The sequence below is a fragment of the Cylas formicarius genome, unplaced genomic scaffold (assembly GCF_029955315.1).
Source record: "Cylas formicarius isolate icCylForm1 unplaced genomic scaffold, icCylForm1.1 PGA_scaffold_7__23_contigs__length_41026272, whole genome shotgun sequence".
Classification (NCBI taxonomy): domain Eukaryota; kingdom Metazoa; phylum Arthropoda; class Insecta; order Coleoptera; family Brentidae; genus Cylas; species Cylas formicarius.
Genome location: NW_026844352.1, coordinates 22,430,272 through 22,453,622, shown reverse-complemented (window position 1 = coordinate 22,453,622; position 23,351 = coordinate 22,430,272). Strand labels below are relative to the sequence as shown.

Here is a 23,351-nt window from a genome sequence, read left to right as displayed (position 1 = left end):
TAGTCTGCAAAATTCATTCACTATAACAAGTCAACAAGTCAACTGTACTTCATGCCAAGAATAGGTAAGCACTATATAAAAAATCAATTTCTATTGCAATCATATTTTCAAAAATTATGTCAAAAACATAAGTGTCCTTTTTTTGCTTTAGATTTGAATATCTTTTTCTTTCTGTTACAGGTGAAAATAGTATTATGAGAATCCTATAAACTTTTTGTTACAATATTTTTTAATATATTTTTTTGTTGTAATGAACGTTTGTTTTTGTTTATATAAAAATGAAGGTGTTGCTTATTTGTTCTAATATTTTTATTTTTTTGAAATATAAGTGTCTTTTTCTAAATATATATCTTCTATATACTCATACATTTACATAATTATAAATTTAAATAATTACCACAGCCAATTAAAAATTGGGTGGTCCTTTGTGACCCCACGATAGTAGTTATGTAAGTGTAAACGGGCGATAGTAATTCAGGGTTAATAAAATACAGCTCTTCTAATTTTTTACACTGTTAGTTTTATACGTAACCGAATACGGCGAGGCGTCTAGAAACGATAGTTTTCGCCAGTAGCATCGCGCGCAAAAAATTCTCTTTACGAACGCCGGATGTTTCAATCTGATATATCCTGTACGCGATATTTCAATATCGCTAAGTAATGTAGTGTGTGTCGACGCTCCAGAGAAAACTTTCAAAGCGGTTGCGGCGCAGCGGTACAGTGAGAAAGAGCTTTGCCATTTCTAAGTGGATTAAAATACCCGCATAGGTTTCACTTGCAGCGATGTGGATGGAGATATTTTAGTAGGGAGCCGTATCAAAAATAGCTCGCCATAAAATTTGAAACGGTCTTTTTTTTTCTGGCAAGGGAGATTTCTTTTTACACACGATTGTGGCGGCACTCGTTATTAATTTGCGGTCATTTGAATAAATGACGAACACGATTTTGAATGAGATTAGGTGGCACGTTACTTACGTTTAGGCTTTAGTTGATCTTTTACTCTGAAGAATTTAAAATGAGAGCTTCAAAAGAGATGTACAGGGTGACTATACCTTATCCCGAAACCTACGACTGTGATGCATCGTTTCGGACTTATTAGCAATCATCTTCAGAATTCGGGTTATGTTTAAAACATCATTGTTGGGTTGCTTATTAACTGTTTAAACTTTTTTTTCATCTATGATTTTTACGAAAATAATGCTTTTCTTTAGGCAATGATCAAATTTAAAATATTTTCTCAAAATGCGCGGTGTTGCCACGTTTCGCAAAATGATACTTTTCTCAATTTTCTCATTTCTCATTTTCGAACAGCTTCTTTTATAGCAATTTCAACTATATAACATAGTAGGGGCCCCTCATTTACCGTTATTTAATGGGCAGATAAATTCAAAAGATTGAAATTATTAAGATATGAAACTGGGAATTAGCTCCTTATCAACTTGTTAATAAGTCATATTAAAACAGCCCCCCAGAAGATGGTTCCGTTTTGTCCAATACACTCTCTGAAAATTTCGTTTAAAACTGAAACAGTTTCAGTCAAGCTCTGAGTGCGACTCAACAAAAACCGACGCAGGAGGAATCCAGAAGTTTAATCATTGCACTATTTTCCTAAAAATAATAGATCGAAAAAAGTTTCAAAAGTTAAGTAAGTAATCCAGCAATGATGGTTTAAACATAACCCGAATTCTGAAGATGACCGATAATAAGTTCGAAACGGTGCATCACAAACCCATCCTCATATATATCGTTGAATTTGTCTTTGAAAATGTTTCGTGTTCTGTTCAAAAAAGTTAACTTTATTTTTTTTATTTTACCACCTTGTAGCTATATAAAAAAGTGATGATTAGGAAAACAAAAAAAATTAAGTTCATTTTAATAGAAACAACTTTTGTATTTCAATTTTTTTTTGTAACCCCCGTAGGTAACGGCCACCCTGTACCTTGCCCGTGTATTTGCCTGTTAAGTATTTCCAATCATGGTGTTAATGGGATGCATTTTAGAAAGTTGTCGATAGTAAATATTTAAAAGAAACAAGACTTTGCAAAAATGATTTTTTTGTGAGTTTACTCAACAACAATGGTTGTGGTTATGAATCACCTTCAGAGACGACTGTTTACAATTGGTTGGCAGAATTGCGTTATCGTGATGTATCAAACTCGGCCAAGATCGGTTGTCATTCTGAGAAACATCGATGCTTGCGCAACATGATTAAAGAAGATCGGCATGTGACTTACAGACAGATAGGGGCGTCTCGTAGGATATCGCAGACTGCAATACAATCGATTTTTCTGGATACATTTAGGTGTGAGAATGATATACCATAAAGAACGCCAAACAACTGAATATTTAAAAGAGAAAAACAACGGATCTACCCGATTTATGACGTAATGATTTTTTGGCCACCTTAAGAAGCCGTTGAGAACTTTCAGAGCTATATCTCTCGGTATTATAGTCATGTATCCATTAATTTATTTATTTATGACAAATTTCACGGACAGACTTTATTTTTACATACAATACTTAGGAAAAATGCAGTATTCAATTACAGGTTTGGCTTCTACAAAAGTAAAAAGTAAAAGCTTATTTTACAAGTTAAGGAGACAAAAAACAATAATAATAATCAGATTGAAGTTTATGTTAGATCATGTTATCCTATACTTGCTTGAATCAGATATTAATTAATGGTATTGGTGCCAAAAACCTAATTTTTGACAGTGTGGCAGATCTTAGCCAAGTCGACTTCCAACTTAAAAGCTGTTTAGTAAAGAAAACGGCGTTGGACTTGTTCGATTGGATGAATATCAGGATTTTACCAACATGTTATAATATGATCGTTAATGGTAAAGTGCCTTTGTAGAGCGCGCCAAGGTCTTTAACATTTGATATCGCGTTTAGGTTTTCATCCGTCCAAATATATTCGTAAACTATAGGGTCTCTAAGACGATTAAACGAGATACTTCAGCATTTCGAAACATTAGGACACTATCTGGCCAACAGTTCTAAATCCTCCTGTAAACGTCCATTGTTATGAGTTCGAATAACCGAGAAGACCTTTAGGTCATCTGCAAACAGAAGATAACGGGCAGGTATATCATCATATCATCATATCATGTGTGAAAGAATAGCGGCCCCAACTGAGAGCCCTGAGGCACCCTCGAAGCAAATGGAAAGCGTCCGATAAGTAATTTCCAAGTGTAACAACCTGACTGCGTCCCTCCAGATACCACGCTATCCACTCCAGAAATCTACCAGTTACACCTTCCCACACACGGTTTATTAAGCGGCACTGCATGTTCCACCCTATCAAAGGCTTTGCAAAGCAGCAGAAAACCAATATCCCGCCTCCAAAGCACCAGCGATTACGTGAGGGTACGTAATCGAATTTAAAGTTATTGACCTTCCCGATTGAAAACCATACTGATGAACAATATAACATATTTTTCAGTAGTATGAAAAAATTCCCGATTCATTAAAAATGGATTTTCGAAGCCTCTCTAAAAGCTGTTGTGTTTTAAATTCCATTATTTTGTTGTAAAACTGCAAAAATTAATTCGATACTAGTGCAAAACTTGCACTCGGCAGTTACACGAGCATGTGGAAGTAATTTTTTTGAGAAAAATCACTTTTATCACACGCCAGCTTCTTAGTCATCCGATGCAAAAGAAATATACTTTGCTCACTCGTAATAAAAATACCTATTTTTAGTCTTTCCTTAGTACCTAATACCCTACGTTTTCTCTGCCCTATCTATTCGACTATTTTACGCATTCTTATCCGTTGAACATCAGGGGCTTTTCCTTGTCGAGCCCGGATTATTCATCTATCCATCCATAGATTTTCCGTACATCTAAACGTGTCGCTAGAGCTTATCCGACAAACAACGTTCCCTCGCTCATAAAAAAAATAAATCTGCGGTATTTAACTCTTCCTATTTATACAGACTGCATCCCCGTGCTGACCGCGACGGGTTAGACCGGGCATGCACGGGAATTCAGTAATTCATCCCCCGTTAAGCCCCTCGTGGGCAGCGGCGCCCGTCACCATTGATTGCCACGAAATCGCGTCAAGCAACCCTGGGGACGCATTAATAATGTACCCGTTGGGGATTCGTTATAAATTCCGTGAATCCACGTCGAAATCCGATGGTTGTCGAGGATATTACGTTGGAATAGGCAGTGGCGTGGCACGCTTATTTTTTTGACTAGAATCATAATTAATTTATTGAAAGTGCTATCTTTCGAATAACTCTATATGGATTTAGCCTAAAGCCAGAGCTTTCGAAAATCTTACAAATAATAATAACAAATTCTTTAATAAATAGTTACTAATCAGTCACTTTTTTTTATCAAATACTTTTTAATAAATAATTATAATTGTTATATATAACATTATAAATAGGGGAAAGTGGGCACGAGGGCCAAAAGCTTCATCAAAATTTGTGTAAATTTATTTAAAGTTAGTCAAGAATAAATCGACTTGATGGTTAAAAGCCACAAAAAATAATAAAAAGCTTAAGCGAGGCGCTTTGGCTACCCTCCCCTACACCATTTAAAAAAATTAGTTATACATAAATAAATCAAAAGAATGCTTATGTTACATCTCAAAAATTTAGTTTTGGTTAGTTCAACCTAAAAAACACTAAAAATAAGTCCTCTTCAAAATCCGGAACTTTTATTAATAATTAAATGCATATTTTCGAACTCGAAAACAAGTTTCGTATGAAGGTGGGGTTTTCATATTTGAATTGCTCTTAAAAATCAAGCCCCGAGTAAATACTCATTTTTGAATATGCTCGATTTTTTTTTAAATTGTAGTAAACTTAAAAAAAACTTCAAAATCTTGTTTTTGTTTTGATTTGATTTACTCTTAAAAATCGAGCAACGAGTATCTCTGCTCATTTCTTAATATGCTCGATATAAAAAAAATTTGTGGTAAACGTAAAAAAACTTCAAAATCTTCATTCTGACATTTCCTGTTAACTGGATATTGTCTTCGTAGGTATATTTTTAGGAAACACATTATGCATTTTGGGCTTTAAGCACTTTTTAAATGTGTGCTGTGTTCAAACTTAGTTGGCTACTTGGAATAAGTAATAAGTTGCCTTGGAGTACATGAATATTGGGGGAGAAACGTATCCTTGCTTCACCACCATCTAACGGGTTGATTTGTTGGGGGTGTGGACTGTATTCTTGCGGGGCTGGTTTATTTTAAATGATAGCCGTTTAACACAACACAAACTATATTCTGTCACAACGCGACGACGGTACAAGATAAGGCATTTAACAATCGGTTTATTTGAGTTAATCACAAACACAATTTGCGTTAAAATAGAGATTAAACTTCCTCGAAAGAAACCATTTGAGGGGCTAGTCCAAAGAGGACACCGACTTATAAGGGAATATTAAGAGTGAAAGGGGCTTAAAGGGGGGTTTAGCGATAGGGCGATTTTCACTTTTCTATCGTCAAGGGCGGTCGCGGTCGACTGACTAACTGCGCGCAACGCATGTCTGGAAAACAGGCGCCGTCGGGGCGGTCAGTCACGTCTATGCAGCGTGATCAAGGGAGGCGATAGACGTTGTCACGTCTAACGCAATATCCGCGTTTCAGGGTTCGCGAGGGCATTGGGTTGTTTTATCAACATTCTCCCCCGGTTGAAGTTACACTTCAAAAGAGGAAGCATGGAGAAATAAAGAGATTTAAGGGTGAATATGGGAAAAAGGGGCTTCATCTCTCGGTAGAGGACAAATCTTTGTTATTGGCCTGGTTAGCTCGCCAGCAGGGGTTTTAAGTTTGACAACTCGAACCTTATCGTCAGAGCTTGTAATCACATCAATGATTCTCGCGAGCGACCACTTAAGGGGAGGCAATCCGTCCTCTTTTACTAGAACCATATCATTGATTTTCAAGTTTTCACAAGGGTGGAGCCATTTTGGGCGATTTTGCAGTCGGTTAAGGTATTCAACTGACCATCGTTTCCAAAACTGTTGCTGCATCTTAGAGCATCTTTGCCAGAACGCTAGGCGATTTTCTGGCGTACCACTAAAGTTTCTATCAGGGAAGGCGGTCATGCTAGAGCCTATTAAAAAATGACCAGGGGTTAACGCTTCAAAGTCGCAGGGGTCATTGGAGATTGGACATAAGGGCCTTGAATTCATTATAGCTTCAATCTGAGCCAAGACAGTGTAAAGATGTTCGAAAGTCAACATTGAGTTTCCGACAATTCGCTTAAGGTGGTACTTAGCACCTTTGATGGCACTTTCCCAAATACCACCCCAGTGTGGAGAACTTGGGGGTATGAATCTCCAGATTATTTCATTAGGAGTCAAAAAATCTTGGATGAAGTTTAAATTGTCTTTATTTTTGAAAAATTGATAAAGTTCCTTGAGGTTGTTTCTAGATCCTTGGAAATTAGTTGCATTATCACTGAATATTACAGATGGATTTCCTCTCCGTGATATAAACCTTTTTAAAGTGAGTAAAAACGTCTGGGTCGATAGATCACTAACCAATTCGATGTGCACTGATTTAGTAACCATGCACACAAAAATGGCAATGTAAGTTTTAATGAGAGGGGCTTTTTTGAGAGATGACGACTTAGCCATGATAGGTCCTCCAAAATCGATTCCAACCCTTTGGAAAGGGCGAGATATTAGCAATCTGTCCTTGGGCAAGTTAGCCATAATTTGCTGGGCAGCTTGAGCTCTAAAACGAAAACAAGTTTGGCAGCTTCTGATCACCTTTTTTATTTCTCGAAGTGCATTTAACGGCCAAAATCGAAGCCGAAAATTGGACAAGACATTCTGTGCTCCAGCATGTCCCAAACGATTGTGCTCTTGAATAAGCATGAGTTTGACGACATAATTTTTAGAAGGCAGCAGCGCGGGATGTTTCTGCTCATAAGGAATGTTAGCGTTTTCAAGTCTGCCACCGACTCTCAGAATATCATTATCTAGAAATGGGTTCAAAGATAAAATTTGTTTATTTGAAATCCGCTTACCAGATTTGATATCGGAGATTTCTTTGGAGAAGTTTCTTCTTGAATAATAGTTATAATTTTTTCTAACGCACAATTCAATTCTTGTACCGAGAGGGGACCAGAGAGTTTATTTTGGTTTCGAGAATTGTGGACAAAGCGTAAACAATAGGCAAAAGTGCGACGTAACTTAGAGAATCGGGAGAATTTTGTGAATAATTGTTGCCAAAAGTTGTTTACCGAAGATTTGCCTTGGACTACTAAAGCGATTTTTCTTTCCTCGGGTAAATCAGATAATTTGTAACCAATATCAAACTTTTCCAACTTTAACTCGGGATTTAATAAGAACTTGGGGCCATTCCACCAAAGGTCGCATTTTAGAATATCTTGAGGAGCTAAACCTCTAGAAGCGATATCAGCAGGATTGTCTGCAGATTTGATATGTCTCCAACAGTAGCTTTGTGTCAACTCCTGAATTTGAGATACGCGATTGGCTACGAATACGTTCCACCTGCTGGCGTGCGATTTGCACCAACTTAGGGCAATTTGGGAATCTGACCAAAGATTGACAGAAGCAACATCTAGTTTTTTACAGTAAGCATTCACAATTCGCTCATTTAATTGGGCTAAGAGCAACATGGCACATAGTTCTAATTTTGGAAGCGACAGTGACTTGAGAGGAGCGACTCTGGATTTGGAAGACACAAGACGAACAGAGACTGCATTATCAAAGTACATAACTCTCAAATAGATACAAGCAGCATAAGCTTTCAAACTAGCATCGGCGAAACCATGTATTTCAAGGATCTTGACGGGACTGTCTGAAAAGAGCGGTCTGGGTATGTTGAGAAAATTAAGTTTACAGAGATTTTGACAGAAGTTAGTCCATTCATGGATTATCGATTCTTCTGTAACTTCAGTATCCCAATTTGATTTTTGAAGCCAAAGCTTCTGCATGAGAATTTTGCCTCTAACTATAACGGGGTTAACGAGACCGAGGGGGTCAAAGCACTGAGCTATCGTGGACAAAATTTTTCTTTTAGTTATTGGACCTTCCAAGGAGCCTTGCGGTGTCGAAATTAAAAAACAATCAGATACAGAATTCCAAGTCAGACCGAGAATTTTGCTTGGAGAACCATCTAGATTCATGTTTCGAGTCAAATCTGATGCGTCAGGAATCTGATTAAGAAAACTCTTTGAATTTGAGGACCATTTGTGTAACTCAAATCCGGACTGATTCAATAGCATATTGAGTTCGTTGAACAAAATCCGCAGATCTTGCACACTATTACAACCAGATAAAATATCGTCTACATAACATTGATTCAATAGTGTGTCAGTGCCCAATGGGAAGTTGTGACCAGAGTTAATAGCTATCTCCTTTAGTACGCGAGTGGCGAGAAAACCAGAAGGTTTTACTCCATAGGTCAATACCAAAAGCTCTAAACATTGAAAAGGGAGTGACGGTTTTTCACGCCAAAGGATGTTTTGCAAGAAGGTTTGTCTGGGATCAACTCTAACTTGTCTATACATTTTCTTTATATCACAAGTCAATACAAACTTAAAAATTCTGAATCTGCAAAGTATATCATAGAGTTCCGGTTGTACTTGATAACCTTTCATGGTTGTATCGTTTAGAGATATTCCAGAAGAAGTGGGACAAGAAGCGTCAAAAACGACTCTTAATTTAGTAGTCACACTCGAATCTTTCAAGACACACAAATGAGGGATAAAATATTTATTGTGGCCTTCAGGGGTTTTTAGTGTTAAAGGGATGTTCCTAGCGTGTCCTAGTTGCACAAATTCATCGATGAATTTTTTGTATTCTAAGAAGAGAGAGGGATCCTTTTCGAATCTTCTTTCTAGACTAATAAATCTTTTCGATGCATTCGAAAAGGAATTTCCGAGTTTCTCATATTCTGAGGGAGTTTTTAGAGGAATAGAAACTTGATATCTACCATCCTCTAAGACCTTGGTAGTTGAAGTGAATATTTTTTCGGCAGCGGACTCTTCTTCATTCAGGAAGGTCTTAGGCGGAATTTGCTCCAGTTCCCAGAATTTTGCGATAGTTTTTTCTAATTCAGTGGTTTGAGCGAGTAAGGAGACCTTTCCGTGTGCACTGGTCGTGAAATTGGTGGTAACACTGGATGAAGCAGTCACCGATGGAACGCTTCCCGCTATCAAATAGCCTAAGTGGGAATTTTGAAGTACTGGGAGGTTAGATCCTAGTTTAATTAATCCTTCATCGAGAATGTCGTAATACAGATCTGCTCCAATGAGCATGTCTATCTCTTCGGGGATGTGAAAATATGGGTCTGCGAGTTGGATATTTTTCGGTAACCTTAAGGATTGAACATCAATTTCTACTTGGGGTAATTTACAAGTGATCTTTTTAAGGACAGCACACGTGACCTTAAATTTCACATCAGGATTGACATCAGAGTAAATAAAGATGTTGACCATTTTATGCGACGCAACACAATTTTCGGAAATTCCGAAGATGGACAATATCTTTTTGAATGGTTGGCACCCGAGTCTTGAAACTAACTGTTCAGTCGCGAAGGAGCTTTGACTGGCAGAATCCAATAGGGCCTTGACTTGAATAGGAGTTCCTTCTTTCGAGTATACTGTGACTAAAGCCGTGGCTAATAGAATTTGAGAACTAGTTCTTGATGTCGATGCGTGTGAAAGAGATTGATTTTTTCTCACGTCAGAGGTTTGGGGCGAGTTCCTAGAGGTGCTCGTGAATGTTTGTTGAAGAGAGGTTGAATTTTTAGTTTGAGGCACAGGCTTGGGAGCATTTGACACGTGCAAAAGGGTATGATGACTGGATTTTTGACAGATAAAACATTTCTGCGTTGATCGACAATTTTCAGTAACGTGTCTATTGCCTAAACAAATCGAACAAATATTATTTGACCTTACAAATTCCTGTTTTTCAGACATCGGTATGTTTTTAAATCCGTAGCACGTATAAATACGATGACCTTCCTTGGTGCAATAGATACATGAACTTTGATTTCTGGAATTCTGAGGGTTATTATTTGTATGTAAACTAGTTCTTTCATTTTTCTTTACGAATTTGTTTTCGAAAGCGAGTAAATTTTCGAGGACAACACAGCGGCTATTAAGAAATGTAAAGAAGTCTTCTAAAGTCGGTAACTCGTTTTTGTCTTTACCTTTTTCCTCCTCAAAAAGTTTCTTTGAAGTGTAGTCTAATTTTTTTTGGAATAAATTTATCAAAACTAGTTCAAACAGTTGTCTATCAGACAAATTTAAATTTTTTAAAGATTCAATATTTTTCTTACAATTTACTACAAAGTCTCTTAAATTTTGCGCATTACATTTTGTTATAGTTGGCAAGTCTAATAGTGAGTTCAACAAATGGTTTAAAAGCAAACACTTATTTTCATATCTGTCTCTTAAAATTTTCAACGCGATTTCAAAATTTTCGTTCGTCACACTAAGGGAGTCTATAAGTTTTAAACTTTCACCTTTCAAGTAAGATTTTAGATACAAAAATCTTTGAATGTCACTTATACTAGGGTTCTTAATAATTAGCGCATCAAACAGCTGATAAAAGGCCGCCCAATCACTTTGATTATTAGAAAACTGGTTGATTTTGATCTCTGGTAATTTAACAGACGGTATATTTGACACAGAATTAGAATTTGTTAACATATGCGAGGTTACAGCGGAATTATTTAAATTAGGTGATAATTGTTCAATTACATGTTGAATTATTGATAAATGTTTAAAATAATTACTTTCTACAGCATCTCTATCCTCAGCATGATCTCCTTGATCAACAGGTAACTCAAGTAAAAGCGTCTCGATGCAATTCTGAACATCATTATATTCCGAAAATACTTTTTCTAATTTATCAGCGCGCATTTGAAATTCAAATTTATCTTTGATAACATCTTTGTTGGAGTTTACCCAGTTACAAATCCTAGTTATCGAGCTTTTTAAATGGGCTCTTTGATTTTTTAAATCTTCCAGCGAATTGATAGACATTTTAAAAGTATTCACTTGAATTGATTTTTCAAAACAGCGAAATGAACATACGAATTTTTTACCGCTACAGTTGTATATAACTATGCTTTACTAAATGCAATTTTAAATGCTTTCCGCAGAAGAGCCAGGCAATCACGTGAAATAACGTCAAAACGCGAAGTATTGCACAACACTTTATAAAATTGGAATTGTCTCACCAAACTTCTGAAGTACGGTCCTGTCTAACCGCGACGAAAGCGAGTCCAAACTCGTGTCGGTAATTTTTCAAAGACCGAAGGAAGCTGCTTCCGTCCGAGCGTCTCCGTCGGCGTCAATTCAGTACCAAGCAAGCTGATTTGGTAATAATAACCAAACGTTACGATGCGTTGAGGAGTTTTACAATTTTTCTGATAGGCAAAACGGCCAACAATCCGGCTGCTATGGACCAAACAATGGGGGAGAAACGTATCCTTGCTTCACCACCATCTAACGGGTTGATTTGTTGGGGGTGTGGACTGTATTCTTGCGGGGCTGGTTTATTTTAAATGATAGCCGTTTAACACAACACAAACTATATTCTGTCACAACGCGACGACGGTACAAGATAAGGCATTTAACAATCGGTTTATTTGAGTTAATCACAAACACAATTTGCGTTAAAATAGAGATTAAACTTCCTCGAAAGAAACCATTTGAGGGGCTAGTCCAAAGAGGACACCGACTTATAAGGGAATATTAAGAGTGAAAGGGGCTTAAAGGGGGGTTTAGCGATAGGGCGATTTTCACTTTTCTATCGTCAAGGGCGGTCGCGGTCGACTGACTAACTGCGCGCAACGCATGTCTGGAAAACAGGCGCCGTCGGGGCGGTCAGTCACGTCTATGCAGCGTGATCAAGGGAGGCGATAGACGTTGTCACGTCTAACGCAATATCCGCGTTTCAGGGTTCGCGAGGGCATTGGGTTGTTTTATCAACAAATATTAATGAATGGTTTTTAAGTAATGGGTTTGAGCGTAACTTGTGAAACTGATGAAAATTGTATCGTTCCTTTTTAGAAACAAGCGTCCATTCTTCAATAATTAAAATAAAATCAGACTTTGCGGATTAAACTGATCCCCTGTAAGAAAAACGCAGCTTTGATGTTTTTGGTGGTTTATGGAAAAATTACCTATTTTTGTAATCAGTAAATCATCCAAATTAATTGTTAAGGGGAAGGTTACCAAACTAACGTCTTATATTTGGGTTTTTTCAAGGTTTTCCATAGGCTATGTCATATGGTACTTATACCAAAACTATATGTATTTTTTTTTTATTTACTCTCTAATCGCAGTCAATCTATAGAGCATATAGCTACGTCAGAGGTACCGCAATGCTTGGTTCTGGGGCCCCTTGTTTTTAACGTTTCTACAAATGATATAGGCGACTCACTGGACATCAACTATTTGTTGTATGCGGATGATGTTAAATTGCTTGTGGAGGCTAGATCCATTGAAGATTGCTTTAATATGCAAACATATTTAATGTGAATTAATCTTTGAGTGAAAAATAATAAACTTCAAATTAATATTGAGAAGTAGAATGTCGTTTCCTTCACGAACACACTGACACTTTTAAAGACCCAGGAATAATATTTGATAACATGTGATCATTTACGGCACATTGCAACTCTATAGTAATGGATTCGTCAAAAATGCTTGGTTTTTTATTGCGTTCTACCAAAGATTTTATCCAGATCGTAGCTGGAGAAAAGTTATACAATAGTTTATAAAGGGTTATAACGAGCAAGTTTTAGACAAAATTGGCTTTATAATGAGTGTGAATTGGCTGGATTAATTTTCAATTACTATTATCTTACAAGCTGGTCAATAATAACATTCATTGCCCTTCTTTACTACAGAAACTTCAATGTTAGCATGGCACTTAATTTCTCGAATTGCAAACCCCTCGTGCTAACGTTCTGAAGTGAATAATTTAACTAACCTCCTTTCACAAAACCCTGAAATGCTTTACAGAAAAACTGTGATTTCCTTTTTGTTTCGTTTGCCTGTTTTTTTGACTTATATGGTTCTCATAACTTTGTGGAATTATTAATGTTTAAGTTATTAAGCATTCACTAACTTTGTTCTCCAGGCTTCCCTGGACATTTCAAATGCGATTGAAGCCTCACTTCTTAAACTCGCACTTAATAAACATATTTTTTCTGATTTTGATAGCAAAACGTTACTCGTAAGCATTTAAACCTAAACAAAGCTTTACGCTCTCTCGCTATGTCCTCTATCTCCTCTCTCTTTGACGTATGGTGTCTTTCGCTCCTGGAACCGACTACGAGACTTCAAACGAAATAATTTATTATTTTAAGCGGAAACCAGAAGCGTCTCTTAAACGAAAACACTCAGCCTATGATATATTTCGAAACACAGCGAAAGGAGTCAAAACACTTTTATCTCACATAAATTAGTTAAAAGTTTAACGGCCAGATTTCCGCAGTTGTAAAAACAATTTTCGGTTTATTTTAACTTTGAACGTTTGAGTCGTTAAAATTGTGTGACGTGTGGGGACGGAGGGCGTAAATTGATTTTTGAAATAGTAGAAGCCTTACGGTGTACGACGTTTAGGTTCATGCTTGCGGAAAAACAAGCCTAATTGATCGAGACAAATTAGTAGCAAACAAATCTGAGCGATGTACCTTGGGTCTAAATTTATATAACCTCGACTCGGTCATATTGCGTTACATTTTCATTATAAACACTAAGTAGGTATGGTCTGTTCATAGATATAAGAAAGTGACCAATTGCTTTTGAATGGGATTATCCAAGGGTGGTCATTATGATACAATGCAACAAGATTAAAATTGCGGTCCGTAAAAGAAAATAATTTTATACCTACCTGTGTTTAATATTCTTTGGTTTGGTATACTACTTAGTTTAAGTTTATTAGTAATCATTCTTACTTCGTGTGTAATACAGCGTTTGTTCAATCATGTGCGAATTATGCAAAATATGTGCGAATCTGGTGTATCTCAGGAAATGCTCCCGCCCAAATGTAGAAAACACTATTCTATTGAGACTAAGGAAGTTATAAACAATGTTTATTTGACTCTCATTGAACGTGGTGCCAGCCAACAAGCATCTTTAGAAGAAACAGCCACATTGACGAAAACTGTATGGATAATTGTGAATATTTCCATTTCAGCGAGGAAAAAAAAAGCGATGCTGACATTTTCTCGAGTGTAGATGAAAGTGATCAAGATATAATACTGCGTAAAATTTACCAGTTATACGAGGAACAAAGCGGGCCTACATTAGATATCTTAATTAGTAGGCTTGAAAAAGATGAAACCGGTGTTAAATGTGACAGAACTACCTTATGGAAGTGTATTCAACACATGGGGTTTAGATTTAAAAAAATTGACAAAAGGCAAGTTTTAATGGACTCTTTTAGAATTCGGAAATGGCGACTGGAATATCTAGAGAAAATTAGGATTTACAGAGAACAACAAAGACCAATTATTTACTTGGATGAAACCTGGTTCGACACTTATGATACCCCTTGAAAAGGGTTGGGTTGACTCAACTGATAAGTGTAAAACAAACGCGCCATTAAAAAGAGGTAAAAGAATAACTATTTCGCATGCGGGCTCTCAAGATGGTTGGATTCCAAATGGACTTTCTCTGTCTTCGAAAAATATTAAATATTATTCTCTGGCTTGCCATGAAGACACCACAGCTGATTTATTTGAAAGTTGGTTTAAAAACAAACTAGTTCCAAACATTCCTCCTAATAGCGTCATTGTAATGGACAATGCAAGTTATCAGAATAGACAGTTGACTAAAACCCCTTCCCCATGTGACACAAAAGCAACAAGCCAAAACTGCATGTATAATAACGACATTTATTTTCACGAAGATTATACCAAAAAGCAATTAATTGAGGTTCTATAAAGCTTGAACCTACAAAAGGAATACGTCTGTGATAATTATGCAAAAAATCTATTGCATACAGTTTTACCACTTACCACTGTATATTTAATCCCATTGAACATGTTTGGTACCAACTGAAATCTGGCATTCCCCGTGTTAACTCCAATGTCCTCAAACTTATAGAAACCGAACTGTTTAACATCCCTTCACATACTTGGGCAAATTCTGTTAAACATATATAAAAAGCAAAACAATCATATCCATATTGCAAATAATATAGAACAAATAATAATTAGAACAGACGATGATAGCGATAGTGATACTGATATATTATGTGAATAATTTTAAGTAATTTAAGTAGGTAATAAAAGTAATTTGCAATTTTATTTTCAATTTAAATATAAATACTTAAATTTGTATTTATGTTTAAATCCATTAATAAAATAAATAAATAAATAAATATTGTTTACTATCTTTCCTAACAAAAATTTTAAACAAAGTACGGACCTGTTCGGCCATATTCCATTCTTACAGCTTGGCCGGGTCTTTTGTTTCTTATATCTATGAACAGACTTTAATTGTATCATGGCGGATATTACGTTAGTTTTAAACAAGTTCAACGAGCATATACGCTTATTAGATCAACTCAGAATCGGTGCGACATAGAGTCGAAGTAGTATGAGATATTTCTTTTATGGGATTTTTTAAATAGTTTAATAATATTGCAATACCTGTCGTTGGAAGGTTTGTACATTTTACTTTACCTTGCCGCGAAAGGATCGTGTTTTTAGTTTAGACAATAGGAACAAGAATTAATCAACATGACTGATTGTAGTGCTGTTATTTAATTTCACTTGTTATTTGAGGCAATGCAGATTATAACCTCAAAAATCAAGGTCAATTTATCCAAAGCAAATACAACTCATTCATAAAATAAGTTGAATAAAAACAAACATCGGTTAATGGTTTGCCAGCATTTAACTTAACGTTTCAAATAATTTAAAATAGCCGTTTAATTAATATTTTCAAAACAAAACACTTCTAATAATTCAAAATGTCAAAAATCCCAATGGCCCTGACATCTTCCGTAGACATTTTATGCATATTAATGGCTGTAGAGCCTATAAGTTATAGTTGAAGTTGTGGAACATCAATTTTACTAAAAAAAATGGAATTATTTCTTATCGAAAAGTCGGAAAATTCAATAACTCTAAGCTGAATGCTACCGTCATCCTCAATCCTATGGTAGTGTGATATTACAACGTAGTAGCTCCCTTTACTACGTCATATATGAATTTAATTGAGGTTACAATCGTTTTTATAATGCAAGGTTTAGGAACTTGAAGGACTGGAAAAGTATGAAATCATTTAAAGGCATAGCCAACAACTTTGGCATCGAAATTATGAATTCTAAAGTTCGTTTTTTTCTGGTACGTTTTATGAATTGTGGAAGTATTCTCTGGTTAGTTTTAAGAGGTGAAAACCCGAATAATTACCATGTGATGAGTTACTCGGTTGACTGACTCTTCTTCAAAAATAGTGAAGCTCATTTGGTGTAGATTCTTTTTTAGAATATCTTATGACCCTTATGGTCCACATTTGGAATGGTTAAAATCATACGTACAAATTAATGGAGATACTGTGATATACAAAAACTTTCGTTATATGGCACGGCAAATATATATCTACTTCGGCGTTCCGCAGAACATTTTCACCACTACTATTTAATTCAATGTTCTGTTCAAGAACAAAAACCCGAAAAGCGTTTGTCATTTTGCAGATGATACTTCTGCGATAGGAAGATCTGTGTCTCTTAATTGGATGGTAACTCCGGGCAATATGGTTCTCCAAATATAATATAAAATATGATTGGTGTTAGTGTAACGGTCTTGAATGATATTCTGAAAAGTCACTATTGTTGCAATGTTGCAAAAATAATGTAGTATGAGAGACAAAGTTACATGGAATGCAGAAAGTAATGTATTCTTACAGATCTTCATTGTTTTGTAATAATGACCACTAGGTAATGATAAAGCCATACTTATTCTCAATTTCAAGCACTTTGTGACATTAAAAGTTTATAATAAATCACATCACTTACAAGTACATCCCAGATTTTTATGATGCAGGGGGTGCAATCTTATTTAAGAAGGGAATAAATACATTAATAATAACTTATTTTCGATGACACATGTGACATTTTCATATCCGACCCCCATATGACACTTGCTTCACTGAACCTAAAGCTATTATCATTATCTTTCAGTCAGCAACATAGAATATTAAAATTGATTTCTAGGTAATTTAACTGAAAGGTACTTTAGTATGCCGTTTGCTAAAATGGACAAATTCGAGTAGTCTAGGTGTCCTAGAAATTTAGTTTTTGGGGCGAATTTGTAGTTCGCTTTACCGGCTTAAATTAATTTCGATATAATCTACAATACGTTTTCCCATTTTGTTTCAGGTGAGTGTGTGTCCTTTGGCCCAATTACCACTGCCTCTCGACACATGCGCCCGCTTCGCAATGAGCTATTCGCAAGGTTGGTATACCTTTGTGCCGCTTGTTTGATTGATTATTGTCTTTTGTTGCTTTTGGCGCTGCTTTAATCGAATACCAACACATGATCGCCATTTTTCACCGACGGACATTAGCTATAGCGCAACATTTTTGTTTGCATGCCATAGGAAAATGCAAATTGATTCTGCTTCTTTGTCTGCCATCACAGCGCCCCCAAATATTTTATTTTTCTCAGTTTTGAACAAATTAATTATCATCAGAAATATTGCTCAACCTAGAAGTATGTATTTTTGCCTTGGTTTATTTGCTAGAAATTACGAATAAGAATAGTTCTAGTGTAGAACATCAAAAGTACCATTTTTCGAAGAAACTTCCACAGGCTACTGTAATACTATTTGTAAATCTTCTTGGAGTGCTCCTGCGTCGGTTTTTCATAAGCGTTTCAGAAAATACACGTCGTTTATATACTTATATACCATGCAACGGCGCTCATCCGTGACAGAGTCGGGGGTAGTCAAGCATGAAGTTTAACTAGAACGCCAGCATTGGTGCGCCTTATTAAATTAAATTAAATTAAATTGTTGGTATATCCATGCTTGGATTGCTGAAGATGTTTTCATTGTTTCTAATGAAAACTGCTTCTTTAAATTTGCGGTTTCTCCAATGCTGCTCTCTGCGAATAACCCGCGCTCTGGACCATTGGATGTTGTGTTGTTTGGTCCACACATGTTCTGCGATACCTGATTTTTGCGTTTCACACGTTTGGTTTCGCCAATATATGACTCTCCGCATTCACAGGGTATCTGGTAGAGATCCATTCTTTCTCTTGAGTCGATGTTTCAGGCTTTGTTTTTGTGCGTACACTTCTTAATGTTGATCCAGATTTAAATACAGTTTTAACTTGATATTGTTTAGCAATTCGCCTAATCTTTTCTGATATTCCTTTCACGTATGGGATCGTCAACAGAGAAAGAGCATCTACCTCACATGTTATGGTGTTGTTTCACGCTTGCAGTTTGTTATTATTTTGTTTATAGGTTTTTAATATTATTCAATTCGCGCATCGAGAGATGCTTGGTCGCTACATATTGTGATTGCTCTTTTGCACAGTGTTTTAATTATTCCTAGTTTGCTTGCTTCAGAATGGTTAGACTCAAAATTTAGATACTGTGCTGTCTGGATAGGTTTCCATTCTACTTACTATTTACTAGGACGTCTAGAAACGGTAGACAGCCATTCTTTTCTTTCTCAATAGTAAATTTTATTGATGATCGCAAAGAATTAAGATTATTGGGAAAAGAGTCTAGCTGTTTATCGGTCCAACTCCAGAAAATGAAGGTATCGTCAACATATCGAAGCCAGATCTTACGTTTAATAGTTGCAGCGTTTATGGCATGAGGTTCGAACCACGAACACGGTCTGAGTGGTATATTATCTTTATGGATTTTGTGGAGCTTTGGTGTGATGTGGAGTTAACGTGGTTCTAATGTTATCCGAAATATAGCGTCTGTATTTATGGAGAGATAGGTATATTTTTCCTTCAATCGTCTTAGTAGGGTCACTAGACAGTAGTCTGTATTTTCCTATAATAAGCGTCTCCTTGATTTACACGGCATCACAATTTCCCAAAGAAAATGAGTCCCACACTTGCCGTTGTGGTCCTGATCGCATATCAAAACTTATTAAGAAAAAGTTAAAGCCAGATTTCCCACTTGTCCAAAAATCTTTCAACATCTTCGATCTATATCAACTAAGCTAAAAAAAAATGAAGCCTACGACAAATAATCTCACCAGCAGTTGCCGGACACAATCATGAAACATCAAATCTTATTCCACCAAACTAAAATGCTTGCAGGTAAACAATTCTTCTAACAAATACAATTCCAAGAATCCATGGAAACCTCTAAACAACCAAACAATATTAACCGCGACTCAGATTTTTACGAGTACCTCCTTTAGCTTCCCCACTACCCTTTCAAACAGTATATAAACGCAGGAGGAATCCAGAAGATTTGTAAATGGTATCAAAAGTACAAGTAGATTAATATCTGAAACACTTTAAAGACTTGTGTTGCGTCCATATGATATTCCGCTCAGAGTACATATGGGGAGTGACCATATACTCGTACAAAATCTAAAATCAAGCTAAGTGCAACCAATTGCATGATAGAGGAGTTGCGTTTTAAGCTTGTGTCACTCTTATCTTACAGTTTGACGTTATCAGTGTGTTAAGGTTAACCATATAGATTCTAAACCTTTTACCTTGGTCCCCTATTCTTTTCCCTCATGATACACGGTATAAAAAATTGTTTCTAATACGTATAATGTTATATAAAATATGTTATAGTCCATAGGGTGCTGAAAATTGGAAGCAAACTTAAATGGTTTTACTGAATTGACTCATAAATAACATTGCTTTTAGTTACAGCTTAAATAATGTTTTTCTTTGAAAAAATGATCTGGGGTTAACATTAGGCTCCAAGTTATTGTTTGCGCAATTGAAACAAAAATTAAAAGGTCAAACTTGAAATACGTTTTTTCGGTACGCAATCCAAGCAAACAATCATTTTTAAATATATTAACAGCATAGAAAACATCCAAAAACAGTTTATACGTTATCTTGTGTTCAAATTATATCCAAAACTTTCCGCTTCAAGATAGACTTAGGAGCCTTTAATTAATTACACTGAGCTCCAGACGATCGCTTTCAGATCGCTCCATAGATACACAAACTATTCTCTAACTACATGTCCTTAAATATTAGTTTGCATAAAGATATTAGAAAATCTATGATTTTTGAGATACTCAAATTTATTTTTTGACTCTTTTAATACCAATTAAGCAGTAAACTCTCCAATCACTCAAAGGCAAAAGTCTTAATTCAACTAGGAAACTAGCTAATGATTGAATGATAATGATTTTTTCTAATTATTAGTTAGGAATACAAATAATGTGTGGTCTATAAATTGTAATGTTTCTACGTGATCTCCGCTATCGGTCAGATTTCTGGCGCAGAAATGTTCAGATTTGACTAAAGCCGAATTAAATACATTTCCTATCCAAACTAACTACCAGCATTAGAACTAGAAGATTTGAGATAAATTCAATGGATAAGCCTGCGAAATTCGACGTATTGACATTAATTTGCTGGACAGCATATTTGCTAGAAAGCATTCATATATTTTTGTCCAAAATTCATTAATCATGTTCTAGATGTTGATTAGGATGTTTATTTCTAGAGTTGGCCAAATGCGCCAATGGTTCAATGTAGACCCTTGCACTTGCTTTTTCATTTTACAATATTATTATTTTATTAAAATTCTGTCTGAAACGATGCAAAGGTAGGTTCTACAATGATATTAGTTAGATAGATGTTCGAAAAATTCATTTATTTCATTCATTTATTTTACAAATTCTCGTGAATTTGTAAAATAAGCCCTTCATTTGGAGTAGCAAATTAAAAAAAAAATCGGCCAACTTCATTGAGAAACTCATACATTTTTTGTCGTATTGTAAATGTTTTGAAAGAATGAAATTGCCACTGAATTTATAAAATATATTAAGCAGGTATACAGGTAGACATCCGCAGTATGTAACCTATATCCCTGGTTAGTAAAAAATATCGAAACGCTTATGTACCTTCAAAACTGCCAAAACTGGAAAGATAAAATTCAATGCCTTGGGGTTTTTTTAAACCTGCAGAGTTCAAAAACGCTAACAGCAATGTTGTCAGTCTTACCACTTTTGCGTTACAGCTACTGTTACAGTGCTTTATTTTTTCCAATGAATGCAATAATTGAACGATTAGTTGTGCATAATTCAAAAATGCTAACAGCAGTGTTGTCAGATAATAAAAAAATTCTCAATTTTCCAGATCTCTGAAAATTTTAGAATTGCCTCAGTCAAAAGCTACCAGAATTATAAATATCAACGTGAATTCTGACAGCATTGCTGTCACCTCAGGAATTGAATTTTATTGTTCCAGCTTTGGCAGCTTTGGATATATGAATATATATATAGAATAAAATAAAACTTTATTTATCGGGAACTTTTACAAGTTGAAGTTTTTGAGGAAGACAATGTAAAATAAATCAAGTGTAATTAACAAACACCTACTGAAAATTTGCTGACAGAACATTATGCAATATAAACAATGCCCTATTTGATAACAATGAAGTTAACAATAAATAAATAAATAGTTTTTCAAAGAAACTTCCACATGCTACTGCAATACTTTTTACAAAACTTGTGGATTCCTCCTGCGTCGGTTTTTGCTTAGTCGAACTTGCTGACGTTTCACCAATCATCCTGTTGGCTTCTTCAGCGCTTGACTGAAACTGTTTCACTCAGCAAAATCCGACGCAGGAGGAACCCAGAAGTTTTGTAAAAAGTAATAAATAAATACATTTATTGATTATTTTTGTACAAGGTTCATTATAGCAAGTCAAAAGAATATAAATGCAAAACAATTAAATACAAACAACATTGTTCTCAAGACAGCAGATATTATTTCATACCGTTTAAAATAGCAGAATTATAACGTGTAACACCTAAGTGGTAAATCTGTTCAAAAACCGTTAGTATATTTAATGCGCTACGTTTTAAAATTTTGCAGAATTTGTTTTTTTTTATGCATTTCAATCGACTATGCGCTCCTTTTTGTCGCATACGCATATTTTCTTGTACGCTACAGCGATGTGAAGTTAGCAGCTAAAAGTTTGCGTCCAAAATTACGGAAAGAGCCGAACAACCAGGGGCGGCGGACATTTGTAAACCAGTTTAGGAAGCAACTGATTTAAATTAAATAGATCTCTCGCTTTCGTTTCCAGAGAAATTGTTCGTTTGCAGCCCCTTACAAGGGTTGCTATAGGGTGAAACTAAAAAGTTATAATTATATATATTTTTTCAAATTTAATCGAAATTTGCACACTTTCATTTCATAACGAAAATGTGCCCCTAAAGGTTAGCTTTTATTCCCAGCAAAAATATTCTTTCGTACTCCCATACGGGTTGCTATAGGGTGAAAAAAAATTATTAAATATTTGTTTTCTACTTTAATCGAAATTTACACACTTCCATTTCTTGATGAAAATGTGTCCACAAAGGTTAGCTTTCGTTTCCAGTAAAAATATTCTCTTTTACTGGAAACGAAAGTTAACCTTCGTGGAAACATTTTCATTAGGCAATGAAAGTGTGTAAATTTCCTCTAAAGCAGAAAAAAAATGTGTAATGCTTTTTTGTTTCACTCTATAGCAAGTGCAAGAGAATATTCTCTAGGGAAACTAAAGCTATTTAATTTAAATCAGTTGCTTCCTAAAATGCTTTAAAAATCTCCGCCGCCACTGGTCGTTCGTCTCTAACTTCACACCGGTTTTAACAAATTACTTTGTGGTGGAAAACAGTCCTTTCAATGCTTCTTTGTGTGAAATTTGAAAATTTCGAATAAAAACTTCCCACAATAAATTCAAAAAATCAGAAAGCCAAAAGCGAAAAAATATTGCGTGTAGTTGCGCGGCTCGCTGAAGTATTCGCTTCATACATTTAACCGAGAAATTAAACGGCAAGCTTAAATTGGCCCTTTAAAGCGAGAAACATCTCGGATTGCTCAAAGGCGCCCAAATTAATTGGAGAATTTTAGGCAGACCGCAAAGCAAAATAAATTAAGGTTAAGTTTTATAGAACCGCCGCGAATTATTTTCAGTGTCGCGTCGCAAAATGCCCAATTTCGAATCATTTTCCTTTATTAAACCGAAAATTGAAATTTTAATTTACGCGAAAGCGTCCGGCTCCTTGTCTGCCATACTGGAAAATATTTCAAAATTGTCATCGGGTCTGAACATTGCGAATAATATTTAATTTCCAAAATGCGTCACCTCGTAGACAAATTGCAGTAGCGTCCATCTGGCGCCGTTATTCCAAAATAATAAAATACCAATCGAATGTTCA

The 23,351-nt window shown here is 35.6% G+C and overlaps 1 protein-coding gene across 6 annotated transcripts in view; it reads left to right on the top strand.

The window, feature by feature from the left end:
* The window catches only part of LOC132704399 (teneurin-m), a 582,182-nt gene that overhangs the window by 265,028 nt on the left and 293,803 nt on the right, over positions 1-23,351 (top strand). For 4 of the 6 annotated variants that reach the window (XM_060674368.1, XM_060674370.1, XM_060674369.1 and 1 more), the window contains exon 2: positions 17,352-17,427. The exons of the other annotated variants lie outside the window; for them this stretch is intronic. In XM_060674368.1, coding sequence (XP_060530351.1) covers positions 17,412-17,427 — 16 coding nt within the window. In that variant the 5' untranslated portion in view covers positions 17,352-17,411. The remainder of the gene's footprint in view (positions 1-17,351; positions 17,428-23,351) is intronic. 6 annotated transcript variants of the gene reach the window in all.